Genomic DNA, 21,194 nt, shown 5'->3' with positions numbered 1-21,194 from the left:
TGTCCCTCCACTGTTTATCTCCTACCTCTCCTCTTCCCCTGTTGGTTTCTTTCTTTCTTCTCTCCATCCCTTGTCTACTTATCCCCTTAAATGTATCTCATTGTGTTCACCATGCTCATTAACCTGTCTGAATTCTGTGGGTGTTTTTTGTCCCTTCTGTTACTGTTACTTGTCATTTAGCCTTTGAAGAAAATCCTGCTAGGATCGAAACGTCAGGCCAACTTACTTTTACACATAGAATAGATGGCTACTTGCAATGCAAGGTTTCAATCACACAAAAGACAATTAAAATATCCTATTTCTGTCAATACACTGTTATACAGGAACATCTTTCAAGACAACTAGAAGAGCTTTCACAGGTTTGCCGCAACAAAGATGGGGAGTGTACGAGATTAGCTAGACAGCTAGGGGAGGCCAAAGCCAGGGAGGTGACGATCCAGTCACAACTGACATCAGAGATGTCCAAGGTGACTCAACAACAGCATTATGAATTGGAACAGAAAGAACAGGAGGTGGGTATTAAACAGTGTGTTGTGTGTGTTACATTATTGTTCTTCTATAACCTTGAATTGTGCTTGAACAAAATCTACAAGATTATATCTTGAGAAAGTTGTTTACCTCACCCACCCCTCCCCAACCCCATGGACCACACATCACCTAAAAGTAAAGATGTCAGCCTTATTTTCGAGACAATTGCATTTGAAGCGAGATCAAATTTGATTTATCGTTGGGTTTCACTGACAGCTCGCTGACTTGCAGAGGGATCATTTTCAGCTCTTAACGTTGAAAGATCAACAAGTAGCAGAAGTGAACTGTCTGAAAGATGGAGATGCGAAACTAAGAGGACAGATGAAATACTTCCAAGAACAAGAAAATAAGCTTCAAGCACACCTGAAGGCAAAAGATGAGATGTTACAAGCTGCAAATGAAGCAGTGGTTATCAAGGTAAGACTGTAGGGGTACATCAGGGGTGTAATTGTTATACTGGATGGGTAATAGAGTAACTAGCAAAAAGCTTGCATTACATCAGAGAGTTTTGTAAAATACCATATGAGTAAAGAGGCAAACAAGGCTTTCATGGAGCAGTGACTGTGGTATATGTAAAGTATAGCGGTCATCGGGCAGTCGCACAGATATCAACAACTCTTGACTTTTTTTAAGTTTAATAATGAGCATTGAAGGGATAATGAAAAGCTGGCTCTGCAAGTTAAATGCTGCAACAATAGGTTCAAGATATTTTTGTCTATAATTAATTAGCTTTTTCCTCTAGCTTATCCACTCTTTTAATGGTTTTTCTCCTCTTTACCTTCTAATACAGGAAGCTGAATGTGCTAGACTATCAGCACAGATTTCTGGTTATGAGAGAGCCCTCTATTCCAGGAGGGCAAACATATCACCTCTCTCTAGGATCTCCTCAGCTCACGATTCCCCAGCATCGAGGAACAACTTGACGCATTCTTCACCAAGAGTACCACCACCACCACTGTATCGGAGCATGTCAGACTCTGCCCACCAGAGGGAACCATATATAGACAGCCAAACAGAATTAAATTACCCTTTATTGTATTCCACCCGTCCTCAGATGATGGCTGCAAAAAGTGGAACTCCCAACTATTCTCAAGGACTGGAACACTTAGAAACAGACTTTAAGCAGCCTCTTGATATTAATGAACGATGGACTGGTGAGGAGAAAATCTCTCGGCCAGAAGAGGAGGAAGTAAATTTAAAGGATCAAAATGGGAGGGATAGCATAGAAGGTGTAAACATGGCATCATTCCAAGATATGTTATCTTACGTCAACAGGAAAATGCTCCAGGATGGGAGGCAGGCCACACAACGTTACAAGATTAGTAACACGCAAGGAACTCCAGATCGATTTGACTTTGGACAAATGAATAGAGATAATTCAAGCACTTTGAACAAAAGGAGTACTCTTGCGGACAGTTTCGTTGGCTTGGGTGTAAGAGGAGTACCCGAGGGTAAGCCATGGCAGGAAGAATTAGGACACAGTTTAAGTCAAAATGGAAGGTCAAATCAAAACCATTCAAGTGACCTTGCAGGGCACGACGTCTCGCTAAATTCCATGCAAGGCGATTTACTTCATCCAAGAAGTGATCAGTTTGGTTTAGGAAATACTTTGCCGTTCATATCATCGCTTTTGGCAAATTCTGTTGAAAGTCCAACCCTCAGTGACAAGACTGGAGGTAGCTTCCCTCGAGGAGTGGATTCCCCGAGCTCGCTGTCAACAAGATCAGACCAAGATGGTAAGCAATATCACAGCCGACAATGAACGTGTTTGGTGCTAAACATGGTTATAAACGTTAACTATTTTGGATTGTTGAATTATTAAATGACATTTATCATTCAACGCATAACAGATATTTTTTTACCATGGATTAATTCTCCTTATTCTACCTGGGTAATTTAAACTGTGGATGGCAACCCTTTTTAGGGTCGCAACATATTTTTGGAGGGCCGTCAAAAATTAGCAGGGGAATCAGCTTGCTGATAAAAAATGGAAAAAAGTGGAAATATGTTGAACTTTTTAACTTCTTTTGTCAAAAGTTGCAAAATATGACACTATTTTGCTACAAAGCACCCTTAATCATATAAACCTTTTTCAAATGTGCTGGGATACGGCCTCCCTGTGGGGCTCCTTTCCCAGGTCACAACATTCACCACTGGAGGGTCACCAAGGTGAAAATTGGGGTCAGTCTGAATACCAGGGCTTTAGAAGAAAAGAACTTAGGATTATGAGAACATGTCCAGAACCATTTTAACTAATTGACAGGTCAAAGGTCAAGTTCAGGCAGTCTGGATAGGACCACAGCCTAACAGGAAACCGTAATACAGAGGTTATCGGGTGAAAGATGTCTTTCATCTGGCATGTGATAGTGTTCTTAGTGAATCATACTCATGCCAGTGTTGAGAACCTCCATGGACTCTGAGCTATAAAACTTGACATCTTTAATACCCCTCTTTGGATTTAATCAGGACTAAATGTAAACACTGTAGCATAGTTAAGATTTCACATTAATCTAAACACATTGATGGATAGTAGTCCCTGATTATAAGACTTTTGTCAAAGAGATTTAAAAAAAAAATGATCTTGATAATTTGCTATTTTTTGTCTTTCTCTGCTCACACGTTATCAGCAAAAGAGGAAAATATAGACCTCACAAAATATTCCTCAATAACTTTCTACTGATCATGCTTTTCTCTTCAAGCCAAAGAACGGCCTACCCCAAGTCAAGTGGATGCCAACAAGCAGGCCAGTAACCGTCCAAGGTACACAATATCATTACTTTTCTTGCCTCTGCCTTGATGACAACAATTCATCACTGCAGAAACAATCACCAATTAACTAATAAGCAAGAATTAAAGCTTAAGTTATGCTATTAGTTTGAAGTGGATATTAAATGTGTCAATGTTCAGTGGATGACACCAATATTGTTGATAACAACTGAGGGTTATCAGTTCAAGCGCTTACTGGTCAAAGGGGTCATTTTATTAGTGAAAAATCCAAAGCTTTGAAATCCTATTTAAATTGATATTGCTGAATGGTAAGATTCCTGAGCAAAACAACCTTCAATTGCTGCTCCTTGCAGTGTTTGGTGGAAAGTCATTTTGATTTTCTTTGCAGAGCTCACTGATCTCGTTATTCGATCAAATCGTTTGTTTGTCTTCAAATGCAGTTTCTGTAAAAACTTTTGCCATAATTTTCCTTGTCTTATTGCATTAGTATGCATGTAAATACCAGACTGTACTAACTGTGTTAAAAATGTCCTGGTTGAGATGATATGCATCTTGCATGAATGAACCCAAAGCATTAATTAAGGCAGTCACTCTTCACTTTAATAATGTGTTTTCCTCTTGTGTGACAGACCACCCAAAGCGCCTTCCAAGGACACCAGTAAAAAGTCTGTGAACCGAAGCTTGTTTGATGATACAAAGAAGAAAGGGAAACTATCAACCACAAAGAAACACAGAGGAAAGATCCCAAAGAGATAGAAGATTGATGTTAATGTGGTACGACAATTAGACAAAAACTGAGGTTTGATGCTAAGAATGAAACCTGCCAAGATACATAAGAGGTAGAAGTTTTTTATGTAAATGTGGTAGGGCAATGACACTAAAACTGAGGTTTCATGCTAAGAATAAACCCTGCGAAGATACATAAGTATATTAAAATTACATACACTCAGTAGAGCACACATGACCTCTGATATAAGTTATTGAAAACAGACCTCCAAATCTATACACAGGTGATGATGTGTCCCAAGCCTTGCATAGAACTGACCCTTTATTCATGCTGCTGCTACTATTATCTTTGCTAAAAACCCTATTCCTTTTGATAAAGTGACACAAAAACAAAAGCAGCAATTATATGATCTAATCTAGTGGAAAACCAAATTTCAAATGGTCCGTTCTCTCTTCGCTACCTCTTATATTCTGATATTGATAAACCATTAATCTATTTGGAAAATGAAGATAAGTAGTCATCATTAGTTATAACTCTGCCTACTGGAACGAAAGGAAACTGAGTTTCAGATAATACAGCAGCTTCCTGGTAGCCATGTAGTGGTTTATATTATTATAATCCTGAAACTAAACATAAAAGGAATGTTCCTCTTCTATGCCACTAAAATGACCAATTTGGTCAAGAAGATAGAAGTAGGTATATATCATATGTATACTACAAGAAAGAGGACAACAGGTACTTTTATTGAAGTAGAAGGATTTAATTAGCTTCTGCTATAAGTACTGACTTCTTTAGCCCAGGAGAAGAATCTTATATCAGGCTTCATATGTATAGGAATAGAGGGAGGGAAGCTGTGGAGGGGTGCTGTAAATAGCCACATGGTAAAATGGCTTGCCTAGTACAGGTACAAGAATCACTTCGGAGGCTTTACATGCAGGAAAAAGTTTGGATGGAGGGGTGGGGGTAGGAGAGCTAAGCCCAGTGCTTATTTGTATTGTGGTAGAAGAGTGTGGGAGAGTGAGGTAAGAAGAGGATCTTATTGGTCAAACTGGGAATCTACAAGAATAGTATACCTGCATTTCCTTTATTTACCCAAAGCACAAATGTGTATTTAAATTTGAGGATGAGCTTTATTAAAGGAAGTGATGTGTGAGAAGAGCTCCCAGCTCTTTGATTGTAACCACTATGCCTATACCCTTCTTGTAATAATAATATATCTGATCCATTGGATTGCTGCAACCTTCACTCTTCTTGTAATAATTATGTCTGATCCGTTGTGCCTATGCTCTTCTTGTAATAATTTTATGTCTAGCACAAAGAACATTCACTGTAGGTAGAACGTCCTGTAGCTTCTGATGAATTTAATAAAACTGTTCGGCTTCAGGTATATGAGACTCCTTCTAACTGGTTAAAAATGTATGCTGCATTGTATAAAATTCACAGAAATGTAATAAACTTGTTTCCTGGATGTTTGGGTACCATCTTTGAGCTCTACCATCCAAGAATCCATGAGTTGGTCCTGCACTGTGTTTTATATAAAAAATAATTACTCTGTTGAAACATAATGTAGACATATGGCAAACACTAAAGTAATATATGTTTGATTGTATGAATACAGTATCCTTGAGTGACTGAAATCTATTGATGTGTAAACTGTAAATTGAATTTATAGAGCAAGAATATATTTATAACAGATATTGAAATTTCACCATTTTCTTCTTTTATCTGAGTTATTGAGTCTCATTAGCAAACAAGGTTATTCTTTTGAATCATAAAACATCTCGTTTGTAAGGAGGTGACTTAGGAGGGGAGTACACATGCTGCCTTACCTCTGTATTGATGTAAGTAGTTGTTGCAAATATTCGAACTGTATAAAAATCCAATCACAAACTAACATAATAAGTAAGTCTGGGGGAGCGGTGGGGGAGGGACTGGGATAAACACTCATATGGAGAGTTCTGCTCCAAAAGGATCCTTTACTCACATTGACAACCCTTCCTCCATTGGCTCCTCAGTACCATATTTTAAGGGACACACCCCTGTCATATTTCTGTCTAGTAGAAAAAGTTTTATGGATGTATCTACTCCCATGATGAAAATGGGTATTCTTCAAGTTGTGCCCGATTCCATTTGCCCACTCTCTCCATCTGTGCTTTAAGTAATGTAAAGTGAATAGTATTTGACAGCTAAAATCCAATGTCTTTTTCACTGGCCTTGGGTATAAATCTTCCTGTCACACTCTAAAGAATAAATACAATCATATATGGTGGCAATTTTTTTTTTATTAATAACACATACAGTGTAAAATTTGTCCTAAAGTTTATCTACAATATGAAAATTGTCAAAGACATGCCAGAATCAACAGTGCAGGACTATAACAGTTCTCTCTATTAAATCCTGCCCTTGTCAAATGTGTCCTTGCTCTCGTTTTCCAATTCCTATCCTGTAAATGCATTTATGTAATTACTAATTAACTAGATACCTTAAAATGTTTGGTATGAATTACCAGCCAGTTTTTTTTTGCAAAATCTTAATTATCACACCACCAAGTTCAAACAACACCTAAAACAGTGTCAAAATGAAATTTTCAAAAGTATATTTTCTACTTAATATTTGCATTTACCTTCCAACAGGAGTCACTAGGAATGGTTACTTGGAAATATGACTTCAAGATGCACATTTGAGATTACAATGCAGGGTAAAGAAATTTCAGACTTTAGTGAAACCACATTGCAGACGCATCCCCTTTTCCTTAATACTTTATACCCTGCTCAAAATAGGGTCTTAAGTTCTTATTGTTGGTTTGCTTCTCGTTTTTACATCTCAATGACAGTAAATTTTGCAAATCAAATCTGAAACATGATTCAGTTTACGTCTCATTATCCTTTCTGTTTGTCTCCATGGTTACAATACAAGGGCAAGGACTGGAGATTCAAATAAGTAGCACTACCAAACAGGGAAGTAACTATCCTGGTCCTTATTTAGCAAAATTGTTTTAATACTCTTTAAGTTGAATTTCCAATGTACCTGAAATTAAACTGATTTAGATATCCACTCTGAGAGCCACAAAAATCAACCACATTCTGAGCCTTAATGATTAATACTTCAGTTAAATTGACTTGATATGGAAAGTCTGCTGTCCTTCCTGCTCACAGGAGTTGAACAGATATACGGTTTGTCCACGTCATATCTGCGTTTAATGGAAACGGCAGCTACTTAGATGTCCTTTAGGATCTTCAAGATGGCACCTACGATCTGCTGTCTTATGCAACGGCCCACAAATTGGGGTGCAACCTTAAAGTGGTTTGAGAAGAAAAATCTCGGCCGGTTGTGTTTTTTGTTTCCAGACATCAGAAAATGTATCCAGTCTTCAGAGCTTGCAGATAGAGATCAATCAATTTATTTTTCTTCCACATCAAGTCCAAGTCAGCTTTCATGTATTCTAAGCATTGTTTTCAGAAGGGTAGGGGATTGTTAATTGTTGCTCAGTCCTCACAGAATAATCAGTGTTGTGGGCTGAAACAATTACAAGCGGCTGGTCTGATGAATCCATTGAAAGTAAATTATGGTCGGTGCAAGACATTTCTTCTCTTCTTGAAGATGCCGTAGTACCACATGACACCAGTCAAGAGAGCCAAGCTGTACCTGAACAGAGAGAGAGAGAAACAGTCGACGATGAAAACTCAAATAACAAACAAGCAACAACTGTAAGATGAAAAACAAAAATTCAGAGTGAAATATCTATAACATGTATTAAAGCAGCTGGTTGTTTCCATGGTGATGGGTCCTGCCAAGATAAAGGCAAAAAATGCTTTGTTTATGTCTTGTCCTTTGTGCAGTGCCACTAAACTTGTTAAAATACGTAAAAATCAATGTCTGTTTTAGGTACATTTTGAAAAAAAACAACAAACTTTAGACTAAGCTTTCAACACTTTTTACTTTTCTTATAGAGTGAGCTTAATCTAAAAACATCAGAGTGTGGATGCTCAAAACCCACTTGTCACACCTGGGCCTTGCTTAAATGATTATTCATGAGTAGCTGCCACTTAAAAGACCCATTTTGGCATCTTACCATGTAATGATGTACTGCATATGTTCATTGCGCAGCGATACTCTCGTCTGACCCCCTATTGGTCCTCCTTTCACAGTACTGTCTGAAATATAAAGTAAAATAACACGATATCAAACTAGTTATGTTAATTTATAGGATTGAATTTAAGATGGTATTGTCTCTTTTATCTAACAAAATGTTGTTCAACCTCCACCAAAAGATGATTCATCATAGTAAGTTGTTACAAATTTAGGGTTTTTCATTAACAAAACCAGGCACTTCTGATTTATGAAAGGGTTTCTTCAGATTTGTCCACAAAACTACGTAGGGGGCATATGACCCCTGGCTTCACAGCAACTGGAAAAGGTACATTCCTTTCCAGACCAGAACAAGTACCAACGGTCATGTTACAATCTTTAACTGATACATACGGGTTGAGAGAGGGTAAGGAAATATCTAGCTGTATATATATTTTTTTTTTACCATAAACAGCATCAACCATGACTGGCTCTGTCCCTGTGACCTTTGACATGGCCTCCAAATCTCGGTAATGCCACCTGTTTTTTACTTCATCATTCTGAGGCATGAATGGAGCCCTCTAATAAAAGATAAAATAGATATGTATACTAAAAGTTAAGAATATATTTTTGAGACAGCTTATGATGAAATCACGATGAATGGGACCACAGCTATTTCCCATTAATTTATCACAAAAAGTCTTTAACGGCTTGATTTTTTGTATAAGTGTCACCAAATTGCAACCCCCCCTCTCCCCTCCCCCATGCTCCCCTTCCATTCCCTGTTACCATAACCACTCAATACATACTCAAACATCAAAAGCCGCCAAAGGAATGCACAGAAACTCAACACACAAACCACTCTCGGAGTAAATTTAAAGAGACCGTCCTCACCGGTTCAGTTAGACGGACCACTCCAGTTAGATCAAGTGTACCCTCAACCTGCAAGAAATTACAAGAAATTGTGAGGAACAGCGGAAACATGGTAAGGCAAAGTAATGGGTGCTCTCTTGACAAACAGCCCCCCCCCCCCACCCTGGGATGAGCATCAACTTCTGAGTACTAACAGTTTGTTACTTTGGTGAAGATTTGATAAAGGTTATTGTTCATGTGTGCCCAACCTTTGTAACACATTTTAGAAAAGAAAGTTTGTGACATGAAGCTTAAAGGGTGTGAAGACTCGAGCACAAAGAAACGTCTCATGCCGGTAATCTGACCTAGTTTCGAATGAGGTGTAACAGAAGTGTTAGACACCAACATCGATCCTAGAATATACACACACAGCTTGCTACCGTCGGTAATTAGACGATACATACAGCTACGGACAATACCCACAACACAGTGTACATAGCAGCGATGGACAACTCAGGCCTAGATAAAAGATAAAAAGGTATCACGTTTCATTACAGTCTACATTTTGTAGCGACAAGAAGAAAACTACACTTGCAAGCAACTGAGAGTTAACTTTTTTCAGAGCGGGGCACACGGTTTGGGGCGAGTCTTCAATGCCTTGAAGTCATGATAACAGCTTACTTAAGGCTTGTCAGTATTTTCAAACTGACAAGTGACATTTATAAATACTTTTGGAGGGAGGTAAGAGAAAATTAAGTATTTTAAATTGCATTTTAATTTTGCGGGCAAATGTTGGAGTGTCGCTTGCTATATTCATATTGAGGTGTGACAATTGATGAATTTGAGATTCATTATTAACAATACTAGTCAAAACATTTTTGATTACTTTGACTGACAAACAACATCTCACTTTCTTGCATGGGGACTTATCACAAGTAGAGCAGGGTTATCGTCAATTAGTTCTTTGCATTAAACCACAACAACTTCACGTACATATTTTTCACTAGCACTGCAACACCAAGAGTCTCTTTGAAATGCCAAAAAAATTAAACAAAGAGCATATATTTGGGGGTTTTTTCTTGGGCTTCTTTGTGAAGTTCTAGTATATTATATTGTAATCCAATGATAAATAGCAAAGCAAACTTTAACTGTTTCACTTCTCTGATTTTTTCTTCACTCATCCTTAAAACTTTCTGCATTTTCCAATCCCAAGCTGCCTCAATACTTTGTAGTCCCAGAGCATGGCAGATTAAAGTTATCAGTTAATGGTCACTTACTTGACCTTCCTGCCTTGTTGAGGGTTGGACCTTAGTTCTGGGTACCCAGCCTCTGTTTACTAGAATCCACTTTCTGTATGAACAAAGCAATGACAAAGTATATTAACAATGCTGCTGCAAAATTCCATCTAAATACATCATTTTATTTCTGTAAGAGCACCTGAACTGTTCATCCTGACATTCTTTTCTCCACTATTTTATTTAATATTTAACTTGAGAAACTTATTTGGCATATTTGGCAGGGATTCATTTTCATGAAATCACATTTAAGAATTTTTTAGTCAACCATTGACTAGGAACGTTTTTTGACAGTCTAGCACAGTAGAAATAGCTGATGGAACCTCAGTAAAATCCTGGGATGTTTAACGTTTGAGAATCCATGTGAGACGTCTTGAAAGTGACATTTCAAGTTTCTCTTTGGAAATAGGCTAGCAGATGAGGAGGATAGAGTATCAATGATGTTTGCCTAATATTTGATATTATTGAGAAAGCTTGAAGAAATTCCCACAAATTATACTATTTTCTCAATTTCTACATTTGCCTTTATGTCTTTAGAGATATTAATCTTAAACTAGGGGTACAAATTATATCAAAGTCACAATCAAAGGTATCAATTGAGTTTAAGTGCAATGTACAGTAAGCACACAAAAGTTCCACTTCGGTCAATCAATTCAATGTGTGGAAAAGGATTTATCTGATGTCATCAATTTGTCTGATTATCTTTGAAACTTTCAAATTTAAAGTTTACAAAAAATTCTGTGGAAGAAAAAAAGGAAATATTTACCTTTTATCTGCTACATAGAATGGTGTGATAACATGAACCCCTGTTTCTCCTGATGGGGCAAAACCTCCTCCTCCTCCCCCACCTCCACCTTGATGATTCAAAGACCTAGGTAAAATGTAAACTTCCTTGGAATGGTCAAATTCTCCCTGGACATTGACCTTTTGATACTCTAGTTGCTCGAGCTCGGTTATACTGATAAAAAAAATGAGACAAGAAAACAGAGCTTAAATGGACATAAATCACATCAAATTTAAGAAAACCTTCAATCACCAAAAAGGAGATTAATTAAGTTTATGGAGCAGACAATCTTCAATACATATTTAACATTAATTTAGACAATACATTAGGTTACTTATGTACACAATAGACATTTCATATGGCAGTGAACATGTTATAAAAAGGTAAGCTAGCAGAGCAAGTCTTACATGGACGAAAACCAAATGCATTCTGCAAAAGGATCCTAATAAAGGCCATCACTTAATATACAAAATGCCACAAAGAATTTGGCAATTACGTACATTACACTCTCATAAATTTAAGTTTAAATTCCTAAGTTGCCTCTCCCCTTCTCTCCTCCCTATCCCCATCACTAAAATGAATTTATCTTATCTCAAGTCTACTAAGTCTAAGGAAAATCAAGATTCAGTTTCAGGAAGATTACCAACTTACTCATCAGGTAAAGGTATAGGATCTGCATTTACTTTTTCTTCTAACTCTCTAATAAGGTTCAGCTTCCACTTCCGTCTTTGGACTTGCCAGGTGCCTAGTCCAAATGCAGCAGCAGGCATGATGAGTAGTAAATGTCCAAACATTGAACCCTCTGATGATTGGTTGCTTCCTCCATTTTGCTGACTAGTTAGTCTGCTGGACATGGTGAAGTGTCTTTTGTCTGCAACATTTTTCTAAATTATCAATACAGATTAATGACATGTCAGATTTTACTATGTACTATACTGTACGATAGCAAGTCAAACAGTAGCCTAGGCCTATGACAGCAAAGAAAATGATGAACATCAGAAATATCGTCACATTGCAAGAAACTTTAAAATATTTCCTCTTTTATTTATTGTATATTTATTATATATTTTAAATTTTTGTGGTGGTGGGAGGGACTAATAAGCGCCACCGCAAAACACATTCGGACTCTGGCTTGGGCCTGCTATACTGATAACGTTTGGGCTAGTTTAGCGATTTGTTTTGGGTCTTTTCGTAACTTAGTCAACGAATCTACATAAGTTGGCACAAGAAAATGAGCTGACATTCATTGAGAAACCAAATATACTTACCAATTTGCCCAGATGTTTGCTTTGGTGTGAAAAATACCAATCTGCTTTGGTGCAAACAATCTGTTTAGTAAATAAAACCGAAGAACCGGCTCTTATTACGTAAGTTGCCATTTTAAGGTAGTATTGCGATAACATAACTACCACCAATTCTTTCCAATATATCTACATTTGTTAGAGTAGCAGCTCCCTGGTTACAGGTTGTCAGTGTTTACAGGCCTTTGACTTTGGGTGCGTGAGTTACCATCTATACGCCATTTGGAAGGAAGTCATACCCCCCCCCCCTCCCCCAATGCTACGGTGCGACCCTGGGTGTAAAGAGGCATGATTCATGAAATCCCCAGGCTCATCTATAGGTATTTCATCCCTCAGGCCACGACACGAAAAGCTTAGGATGGGATCTAAGTCTCGGGCTTAGGAGGCTGTCAATCACAAATGTAGGCGCGGCTGTGAGCGTTTGTTTTTAAATTAATTGAGACTATCATACTAGTATAGTAGTTAACAGGTACGGGCGGTGCCCAGTTGTAATAACTGCGGTTAAAACAGCGGTTTATCAGTTGTCTCAATACAATTTTTTTTTTACCCGTGGATACCAACTTACGAATATAATTTAAAAGTACACGATGATGGTACAGAAGTTCACGATGATAATTAACAAATGTACATCGTTTAATTAGCACACAATGATAAAACAAAACTATACATTATGATGATAGTAGGCTTATATGATGATAATCAAATTTACACGCTCATAATGTCAACATATACTACTGATGCTAACGTACATTGTGGGGAAATTGTCGTTCCACAAAAAAAATATCACACTTGGCCTTTGGAGCGACGACAGAACGCAAAAGTAAAGATGATAATGACAATGTAAAGTACACGATGATAATTAATCTTCGCAAGTTGTGGCGTTTTTTGGCGTTCCATAGATGCCAACCGATCCAACTCTGTGTGTCCACCCAATCTTCTGAATACGGATAAAACAACCCACCCTTCAGCCGAATATAACAAATAACGTTTAATAATCCGTATAATAGCTTGAGAAATGGCGGACGCAATGCAAAAGAAGTTCCAAGATGAGGTTGAGAAGTATCAACTCGCTGAGAAAGGTGATACAATTTTTAGCACATGAGCCATGTTCCTATCCCTAACTGAAGTTAGCCTAGGCTAGGCCTACATTAGCCAACGCAGTGTGTGCATGGATTGAACGAGGGATTGGTTATGCGAAACGTAAATCGTTTTCCCCTGTCAAATCACAGTGAAAGAAAATTCATATTCTTATCCAACACTAAAACAATGATGTGTGTAACAAATTATGAACTAAACCCGGCAAACAGATATATAAGAATTAAGATACTGAAACTTGAAAGAATTTTATTTTCAATGGTTTCAGTTGTTTTCCGCATACGTTACTTTCCGCTGATTACTTTCCGCTGAAAAAATTCTTCTGCGGAAAACACCTTTTTTTCACCTTCCTGTATACTATATTTTTCGCATATTTTAGGATACCAAATTCAGGCAGGATGATTAAAATAACATGAGAAAGTATCAAAGAACGTCGATAAAGGATGGTTAGTCTGAGTTCATGTCAGAAAAGTTAAGCTGCTTATAATACAGAGGAGGCTTGGGGGTGTGTAATTAGGGATTATTAAAGAAGTATGTGGTGGTCGGCCGATAAAAGGGCAAAGGGACACCCGCGTTATGAAGGATTGACTATCTAATAAAGTTTTAAAACTGCGGTCCGCGTAATGATAGTTTAAAAAAAAAATTTGTAAAAGGCGGTATCTTTGATTTTCGCTGGAAATGGCTGTATAAGTAACATAAAGGCTGTTTCAATAGTCGAACACGCATTTTGCACCACCTTTCTTACGAGTTACATCTAAAATCATGGCCGATCCTGTTACAGTTAAATCCTATCTTCTCCACCTTCCTAAATCATTCCATGTGACTAATCAATTCAGTAAGTTATTCTGTCCCTCCAAAAAAAAAGCGTTACTTTCCGCTGAAAAAAACGTTGTTTTCCGCTGACAAATTTGTTTGCGGAAAACACCGTTTTGTTTCAGCGGAAAGTAACGTGTGCGGAAAACAACGGTACCCATTTTCAATAACCTAATGTTTAGCCTACTGTAGCCTAAATACAAAGTACAACCCAGCCCAATACCTGCCATTGATGGAAATTATGTACAACACACCAAATAAAACCTCATATTACCATGCGTACTTGTTGACTTTGGCCTAATCCTATGTCATTTAAATAAGGTTTATACTCATGCTTATGTAGCTTAAATGATGACAGTCATGTTCATGACATAAGGGCCTAAGCCCTACAGTATGTTGCAGCTTGTGTCAACAATTGTCACACCATGATCTACAGCCTGTAGATCATGGCAGGAAAATGTCATCTTCCATAGTTAGCATAGTAAGCTGTGTTTATTAAATCTGATAAGAATGGCACACTTAAAGTAGCATTAATCTCCTTTATGAGTTAAATCGTGCCTCCTAAAGTAAAGTCTCCTATTTCCATAGATGGGCTGTTTCATTTATTTATTAGGGGTATATGACAGCAACCTATTTATTTGTCATTTTCATTTTATTCGAGAATAACAATTTACTTCTCGTAATAGCTACTTTAAGTATTTTAAAAGTAATATTATTAAGAGAGTTACACACAATTACAGTAGTCAGTCTGAGTTTGTCATATGACAAACAACTTGTTGATGTACAATATCCCTAAATACTAAATGGAACAATCCAGCCTGTGAAATAAGAGACTTGATTGCCTCCTCTTTGATAAAGGACCTTTCATTAAAAAATGTAGGGTAAATAACATTGTTCAATCCATGAGGTGCTATCTAATTTATTCATCAGTGACTTTTTGATGATTTTTTATTTATTCCAAAGTCACATTTTGAATAATTAATCAGAGATAGTCTCGTCTGTTACTATACACGTAATACAATTTTGTTTTTGTTTTTTATTGTTATTTGAATCCCATCCTTCTTGTCAAACTCATTCTGTACTAATTATGGCATCAAATTCAATGCTGAAGTAATACTTCCAAAGTGTTTTACTTTTCTCTGAGTTCTCTCTCCTGTATTTTCTACTGCACAGAATTTCAGAAGGCAATGGCAGCCAGGAAGCAACTTGATGCCCAATTAAATGAAAACACCATGGTAAAAGATGTACGTATCACAAACCGCAGTGATATCACATTGCTTGGTAAAACTAAAGCCTATGATTACATTCAAATGGGACAGTCAAAGCCAGGAAACAGCTTGATACCCAATGGCATGAAAAGTGTAACAAACACTGGTAACATTGAAAACAGCAGTGATGTCGCACTATTTATTAAAAACTGATAAGAGCTTATATGTACTGTAAATGTTTCAGTAAGAGCCAGCATATAATTTCATGCCCAGTTTAATAACAAATACAGTGGTGACAGAGGTACATCTTCATAGCAGCATTGTTGTCACACTATGTAAAACATTGTAGACCTTGTGTGTTATGAAACAGTTTGATGCCCATTTGAATGAAAACACCATGTTTCAAAAAAGATACATTTTGTAAACCCCAACTATATCAAATGTATGTAAAGTTATTAGAGCCACTCGTTAGTTGCAAATTGCAATCATTGTTAATAGATTCATTGGGAGGCTTGGAGTCTGTTTGTGATTCAACAAATTGTAAATTTGTAGTGAATCTTTCCGTTTTCATCCATGAATGAATGCTGGTGACTAGTGAACTCATCACCGTAGTTGTGTCATCTTTATCAAACAAAGTGCAAAGAGCCATTGGAGAGTTTTGAACTTTCCTGTGATGTCCCACCATTCTGTCGATTCTCTGTCTACCGATAGTCAATTTTATACATTCATTACTGTCGAACATTTGGTTGCAATGAGGTATCAGGGTCTATCTCATCAGACTTGAAATAGATGGCGCTATTGAATTTTTGTCTGTACGTCAGCTGTTAGCGGCTGCTTCTCTTGTCCACTCAATGATCACAAGTTTTTAAAAGGCACCAGGAGGATGCTACAAGACTAAAGAAGGTGGTGCAGACAAAGGTATAGTGTGGTATGGTGCTATATAAATGTGCAGATTTTTCAATCAGAGTAAATCCCATAACTAGAGCCATTTACCAATCATCTCCAATTCAATTTAGCAGTAATAAGGCTTTGCTCGCAGTGCTGCTTTTGTGCTGTTTATGTGTCTTTGCTTGAAAGTAAGAATTTTGAATCGTACAACTTGTGGTAAGGATTTTTCTAGAGAAATGTGCTTTTGTGTATTGAAAACATTTCAAAGATTCCAAAATCTAATCTTAACAACCTCAGACTCCACCCCATCACTGACAATTTGTATTCTTATAACTTTTAAATCTTCTTTTGTAGGAGCTGGACCTTTTGGGGACAGAATCAAAAGTGTTCAAAATGATGGGCCCGGTCCTTGTCCAGCAAGATTTGGAGGAAGCTAAACAGAATGTCAACAAAAGGATAGCATACATTAATGGAGAATTGTAAGTTTTTTTGATCCCGGGATTCACTCAGTCTTCATCAATAGTTAGTCGAATTGAGATATAAATCGGAATGGGGCAAAATGAGTGCTAAAATGCAAGGCATACTGTACACTTCAATACATTTAGATCTTTCCCTCCCCTAAGATCAGAAATAATGCTTGAGAGTTTCTACCTGTACTTATATGCCCCATATATGCTTGATTTTCCCTTTCCATTTGAAACTGTGATACCCACGCATTACATGATGTGCAATACTTGCATCAAAGCTTGTTAAAGGATAATAACAGAAAATATATATATCATGCCTCGTGGAGTGATGAATGAATCTGTGATCATGATGATGTGTGTGTATGTGATCCCTTCTCAAATGCTCACTGAATTTATGCGGTCATGATGGCATATCTATATATGTGATGCCTTGTTGAATGCTAATTAAATCTATGCGGTCATGATGGCATATCTATTATTGTGATGCCTTGTTGAAGGCTAATTAAATCTATGTGGTCATGACTCATTGATTGGCATAGCCACATATGTGATACCTTGTTGAATGTAAATCAAATTTATGCGGTCATGATGGCATATCTATATATGTGATGCCTTGTTGAATGCTAATTAAATCTATGTGGTCATGATGGTACAGTATATCTATGTGATGCTGTGTTCAATGCTAGTTAAGTCCATATAGTCATGATGGCATATCCAGATATGTGATGCCTTGTTGGATGTTAATCAAATTTATTTGGTCATGATGGCATATCTATTATTGTGATGCTGTGTTGAAACTTGAAATGAATGCTAGTAAAATCTATGTGGTCATGATGGCATATATGTATATGTTATGCCTTGTTGAATGCTAACCAAATGTATGCAGTCATGATGGCTTATCGACATATGTGATGGCGTGTTGAATGCTAATTAAATCTATGCGGTCATGATAGCATATCCACATATATGTGATGCCTATCATGCCTTGCTGAATGCTAATTAAATCAATGTGATCTACATATGTGATGCTGTGTTGATTGCTAACTGAACCAATTTGATCAAGATGTCACCTCTGTATGTGATGCCTAACAAGTCTCCCTTTGTTACCCTTTGGGTGACAATGGTAGATGGACAGCATATAATGGCAGTCAAAAATCAAGCATCGTATTGGAGGACGACTCAATAAGTGTCCTCTTCTTCGTTTGTTTGCAGAAAAAGACACGAGCTACTCATCAAAGACCTAGAGAAGAAACAGGAAGATTTCCGAGAGAAGCTGAGTAGACTTCAACAAGACTTTCAGAAAGCGCAGGTCAAGCAAGCTACCGTGGCGAAGTCGTAAAAGAGACTCGCAGATGAAGAAAGAGTCATTGCGAACTTGAAAGAGCCGTGGTACATAGTACTGTAAGATACACGGAACAGGGAAACTGAGCCTTGAAATGGGGGATGACTCTAGCAAGACCTGAGTGTGTTAACAACACGCAATAACTGCAGATGAAGGTTGCTTTCTTTGCCCTCGAGGTTCTTCATGAATTTGCAGCTGTATGCTGTTGATCATGTTTGCAAAATGTTGTTTTAATATTTTTACTCTCACCAGTTCAGACAAGGTTTGTAGGCCACCTGTTGAAGTGAAAGAGAAAATTCAGACTGAGAAAAAAGTGATTCAAAAATGCAAATACGGACGCAAAAATGATTGATGTGCTATGCAGCGAGCCTTTTCAAAATTTATCACCCTGTCTACCCAGTTTTTGAAATATTTATCGATTGGTCTCATCGGTTACGGCTTTCGTCAAGATTTTGTTGTGTAGTAGCAAATGAAAACAATCTTGAAATTGTACCCTAATAGAGAAATTTAGAACATGTTTGTATACCGACAGTACCGTAACTAGATATGAACCCAGGATAATGTGTGAGTTTTTTTCCTCCTTTAAGTAAAATATACATATTGTGTGAAACGATGTCCATGAGGAATTTGATGTGATAATAAATGTTTGGTTGATGTGTGTATTAATCTGGAGAATAAACAGAAAAAAAAAAAAACTTGTTTTCTTTAGCATTCTCTTAGTTAATTTCCTGTGTGCTTAGAAAAGTACAAATGTAGATACGTTGAGTGGAATTGAAATGTGTTGTAGTCTGGGTTTTATCTGAAGGTCAGTGTTATAAACTCTGTTGTTGGAGTGGGGGGGGGGAGGGGATACAGTAATTGTAACCAATTTTTTACTTCCACCGGAAAGTGCTTTTTCAGAGTTACATCTGTAACATCTTTTAATGACATGTGGCATCTGTACTGATTCCCTTAACATGTCCACTGTAGAACACAGAATTGAAATACAGACTTGATACAGGAGGTACCACCAGTTGCTGACTGATCCAGGGGTGGGGCAGGGGGGGATGCGTGTTGTCTGAAGGGTCTGAATTATCAATTTCCGATCTGTGTCCCAAGAGGGGTCCAAGGGAAGTAGGTGTCATTGGTATGATGAAGGATACTTGAATGCAGAATGATGATCTATTATGCGACCTGCGGTAAATTGTAGTCAATGTTTATGTATTTTCTAGTTTTTAGGTTAGTTATTGATCGACCAACTTTATTGGTTGTGCATGTACTCCTGCTGTAACGACGCCCCTGGTGTTCTTAACAGTGTGTCCACTTTGAATCTTCATAAGCATGTTGTGTTTGATAGTATTAGGCTATGTCGGTGTATGTCAACCATGGTATCACAGCCAATGGTTGTAAGCTACATTTGTGTGAGTCTTGGAAAGCTCATCGCAGACAAAGTGCACAACTATAGCAAGAAAATGTCATGTAGCTTATTTAAGAATACCGTTCATAAATATATAGAGTATATAACATCGTTGAGAAAATCGCAATGTGTTTTGGTATGTTGTTCTACCTTTAGAAGTTACTCCTTAAGAATGAAATGGTTAGGAAAGAGAAATTTGGAAAACCCACAGACCAAGCAGAAAGTTAGTTCATTTTCCTCTCTCCATTGCCCTCCTCCTCCTCCTCCTCCTCCTCCTCCTCCTCCTCCTCCTCCTCCTCCTCCTCCTCCTCCTCCTCCTCCTCCTCCTCCTCCTCCTCCTCCTCCTCCTCCTCCTCCTCCTCCTCCTCCTCCTCCTCCTCCTCCTCCTCCTCCTCTCGTCAACCCCATCTCCTCCCCTCAACTTAATAAGATAAGAAAATAACAACAGACCTAAGCACGAAGAGGAAAAAACAATCATTACTTCACCGAGTTGCCTGGAAATGACCAGATGTTATTGTGAAAAAATAGCGAGTCGACGATCTCGTGTTTACTAAATACAATAGAAACGGAACTCCCATATTGATTTTAGTGAAGACAAAATATTTAACCGGTAGGCCAGTACCATACGACTTAGTTTGCGTGTAGTCCAACCAGATTTAACTTTATAAGTATAACATCGAATATAGATAAAGGTATAGTGTTTAAACTTTATGAGTATATGGATAAAAGAGACCAAAGTTTTGTCTTTCTCTGTCTGATGGTGTATGATTTCGCATCACCAACACTCTTGGTATGGGGTAAGGAGATGGGGTAGTATATCGTGTTTAAGGTTATAGGTTGTGAGGGAAGAGCCCCTTCGAGTAAGTTTGATATAATGGAGGATGCATAGATGCGAAATACTGCTTATTGGTTAGGTTGTACTGTACCAACGTGTTATATATTGATTAACTGTACACAAAAAATTTCAGTAATATTCTGTCTGTCACTGGAGAAATGGGCACCTCGACCACCCCCCCCCCCCTCCCGCCCTTACTTGGTTTAATTCAGAGTGAACTGAAAACCTCCCCGCGCTAGAAGTATATATGGTTGCACCCCTGGGGGTGGGGAGGAGGAAGATGATCTAGGTGCCATTGGTGACTCAATTCGTTTATTAGCAATTGTCCACATTACCACTTTCATCAGATTTACCCGCAGTGAATTTAGTTTATCCCCGCACTGAATATAGGCCTACCTGACACACATTGAATATAGCCGACACTTCAAAAATAATAATAATGAAGTTGAAGCCTTACAACATTGTGTCGAGACAGCCTTTCGCACGACTTTATAACATTTCACCCTCTGCCATTGGTAACTTGTCTTACTGCAGGGTTTATAGGTGTGTATAAAACATAAAACATGCGCTCCTGGGGAACTGGAGTGCGCCACATCTACTAGTCCGGGAGCCCAGAAGGTTTATTCAGCTGAAGAGGTACAAAAGGTTTGGTGGCCTGATTGTGTTGGTAGGTGACCAAGCATCAATAAAATGTGTTGCTGCCGGGGCACACCCTGCATGGTAGGTGAGGGGGTCACAAAATAGGGGGGCAAAATATGCTTTTATTTAGCTGAAGAGGTACAAGCACAAAAGTTGCTGGATCTTATTCCCAGGAGGGTACCTTGCATCATGGTGGCAATGACAGCAATATCTGACTGCATGGGGCCCC

The 21,194-nt window shown here is 38.0% G+C and overlaps 3 protein-coding genes across 6 annotated transcripts in view; 2 read left to right on the top strand and 1 right to left on the bottom strand.

The window, feature by feature from the left end:
• Positions 1–7,181, top strand: part of LOC139964172 (uncharacterized) — a 30,595-nt gene extending 23,414 nt beyond the window's left edge. For 3 of the 4 annotated variants that reach the window (XM_071965565.1, XM_071965562.1, XM_071965563.1), the window contains exons 25-29: positions 324–512; positions 745–945; positions 1,319–2,264; positions 3,228–3,288; positions 3,885–7,181. In XM_071965565.1, the coding sequence (XP_071821666.1) occupies positions 324–512; positions 745–945; positions 1,319–2,264; positions 3,228–3,288; positions 3,885–4,011 (1,524 nt within the window). In that variant the 3' untranslated portion in view covers positions 4,012–7,181. Of the gene's footprint in view, positions 1–323; positions 513–744; positions 946–1,318; positions 2,265–3,227; positions 3,289–3,880 lie in introns of all 4 variants that reach the window. The other variant, XM_071965564.1, reaches the window with a different exon arrangement.
• A 145-nt stretch (positions 7,182–7,326) lies between these two features.
• Positions 7,327–12,405, bottom strand: LOC139964175 (surfeit locus protein 1-like). Its single transcript, XM_071965567.1, has 8 exons — positions 12,250–12,405; positions 11,633–11,865; positions 10,964–11,155; positions 10,180–10,252; positions 8,945–8,992; positions 8,517–8,631; positions 8,055–8,136; positions 7,327–7,627 (listed from the first exon to the last, which is right to left on the bottom strand). The coding sequence occupies exons 1-8, from the start codon at positions 12,382–12,384 to the stop codon at positions 7,546–7,548; spliced, it is 960 nt and encodes a 319-aa protein (XP_071821668.1). The 5' UTR covers positions 12,385–12,405; the 3' UTR covers positions 7,327–7,545.
• A 775-nt stretch (positions 12,406–13,180) lies between these two features.
• On the top strand, positions 13,181–19,618 carry LOC139963910 (prefoldin subunit 6-like). The gene is made up of 4 exons (XM_071965127.1): positions 13,181–13,361; positions 15,364–15,434; positions 16,641–16,765; positions 17,966–19,618. Exons 1-4 carry the CDS (start codon positions 13,298–13,300, stop codon positions 18,090–18,092), a joined length of 387 nt encoding a protein of 128 aa, XP_071821228.1. The 5' UTR covers positions 13,181–13,297; the 3' UTR covers positions 18,093–19,618.
• The last annotated feature ends 1,576 nt before the right edge of the window (positions 19,619–21,194 follow it).

Source organism: Apostichopus japonicus, chromosome 22, assembly GCF_037975245.1.
Source record: "Apostichopus japonicus isolate 1M-3 chromosome 22, ASM3797524v1, whole genome shotgun sequence".
Lineage (NCBI taxonomy): Eukaryota > Metazoa > Echinodermata > Holothuroidea > Aspidochirotida > Stichopodidae > Apostichopus > Apostichopus japonicus.
The sequence above is the reverse complement of the archived record's forward strand: the minus strand, read 5'-3'. Positions and strand labels throughout refer to the sequence as shown.

Bases quoted from the DNA above. Each gene is read 5' to 3' on its own strand.
- LOC139963910 (XM_071965127.1), top strand. From the start codon at position 13,298: ATGGCGGACGCAATGCAAAAGAAGTTCCAAGATGAGGTTGAGAAGTAT. The intron at 13,362-15,363 runs GTGATACAATTT...TCTACTGCACAG, and splicing joins GTATCAACTCGCTGAGAAAG to AATTTCAGAAGGCAATGGCA. The intron at 15,435-16,640 runs GTACGTATCACA...CTTCTTTTGTAG, and splicing joins AAAACACCATGGTAAAAGAT to GAGCTGGACCTTTTGGGGAC.
- LOC139964175 (XM_071965567.1), bottom strand. From the start codon at position 12,384: ATGTTATCGCAATACTACCTTAAAATGGCAACTTACGTAATAAGAGCC. The intron at 11,156-11,632 runs GTAAGTTGGTAA...TTTTTTTATCAG, and splicing joins CCTATACCTTTACCTGATGA to TATAACCGAGCTCGAGCAAC. The intron at 8,137-8,516 runs GTAAAAAAAAAA...TTTATATTTCAG, and splicing joins CATGGTTGATGCTGTTTATG to ACAGTACTGTGAAAGGAGGA.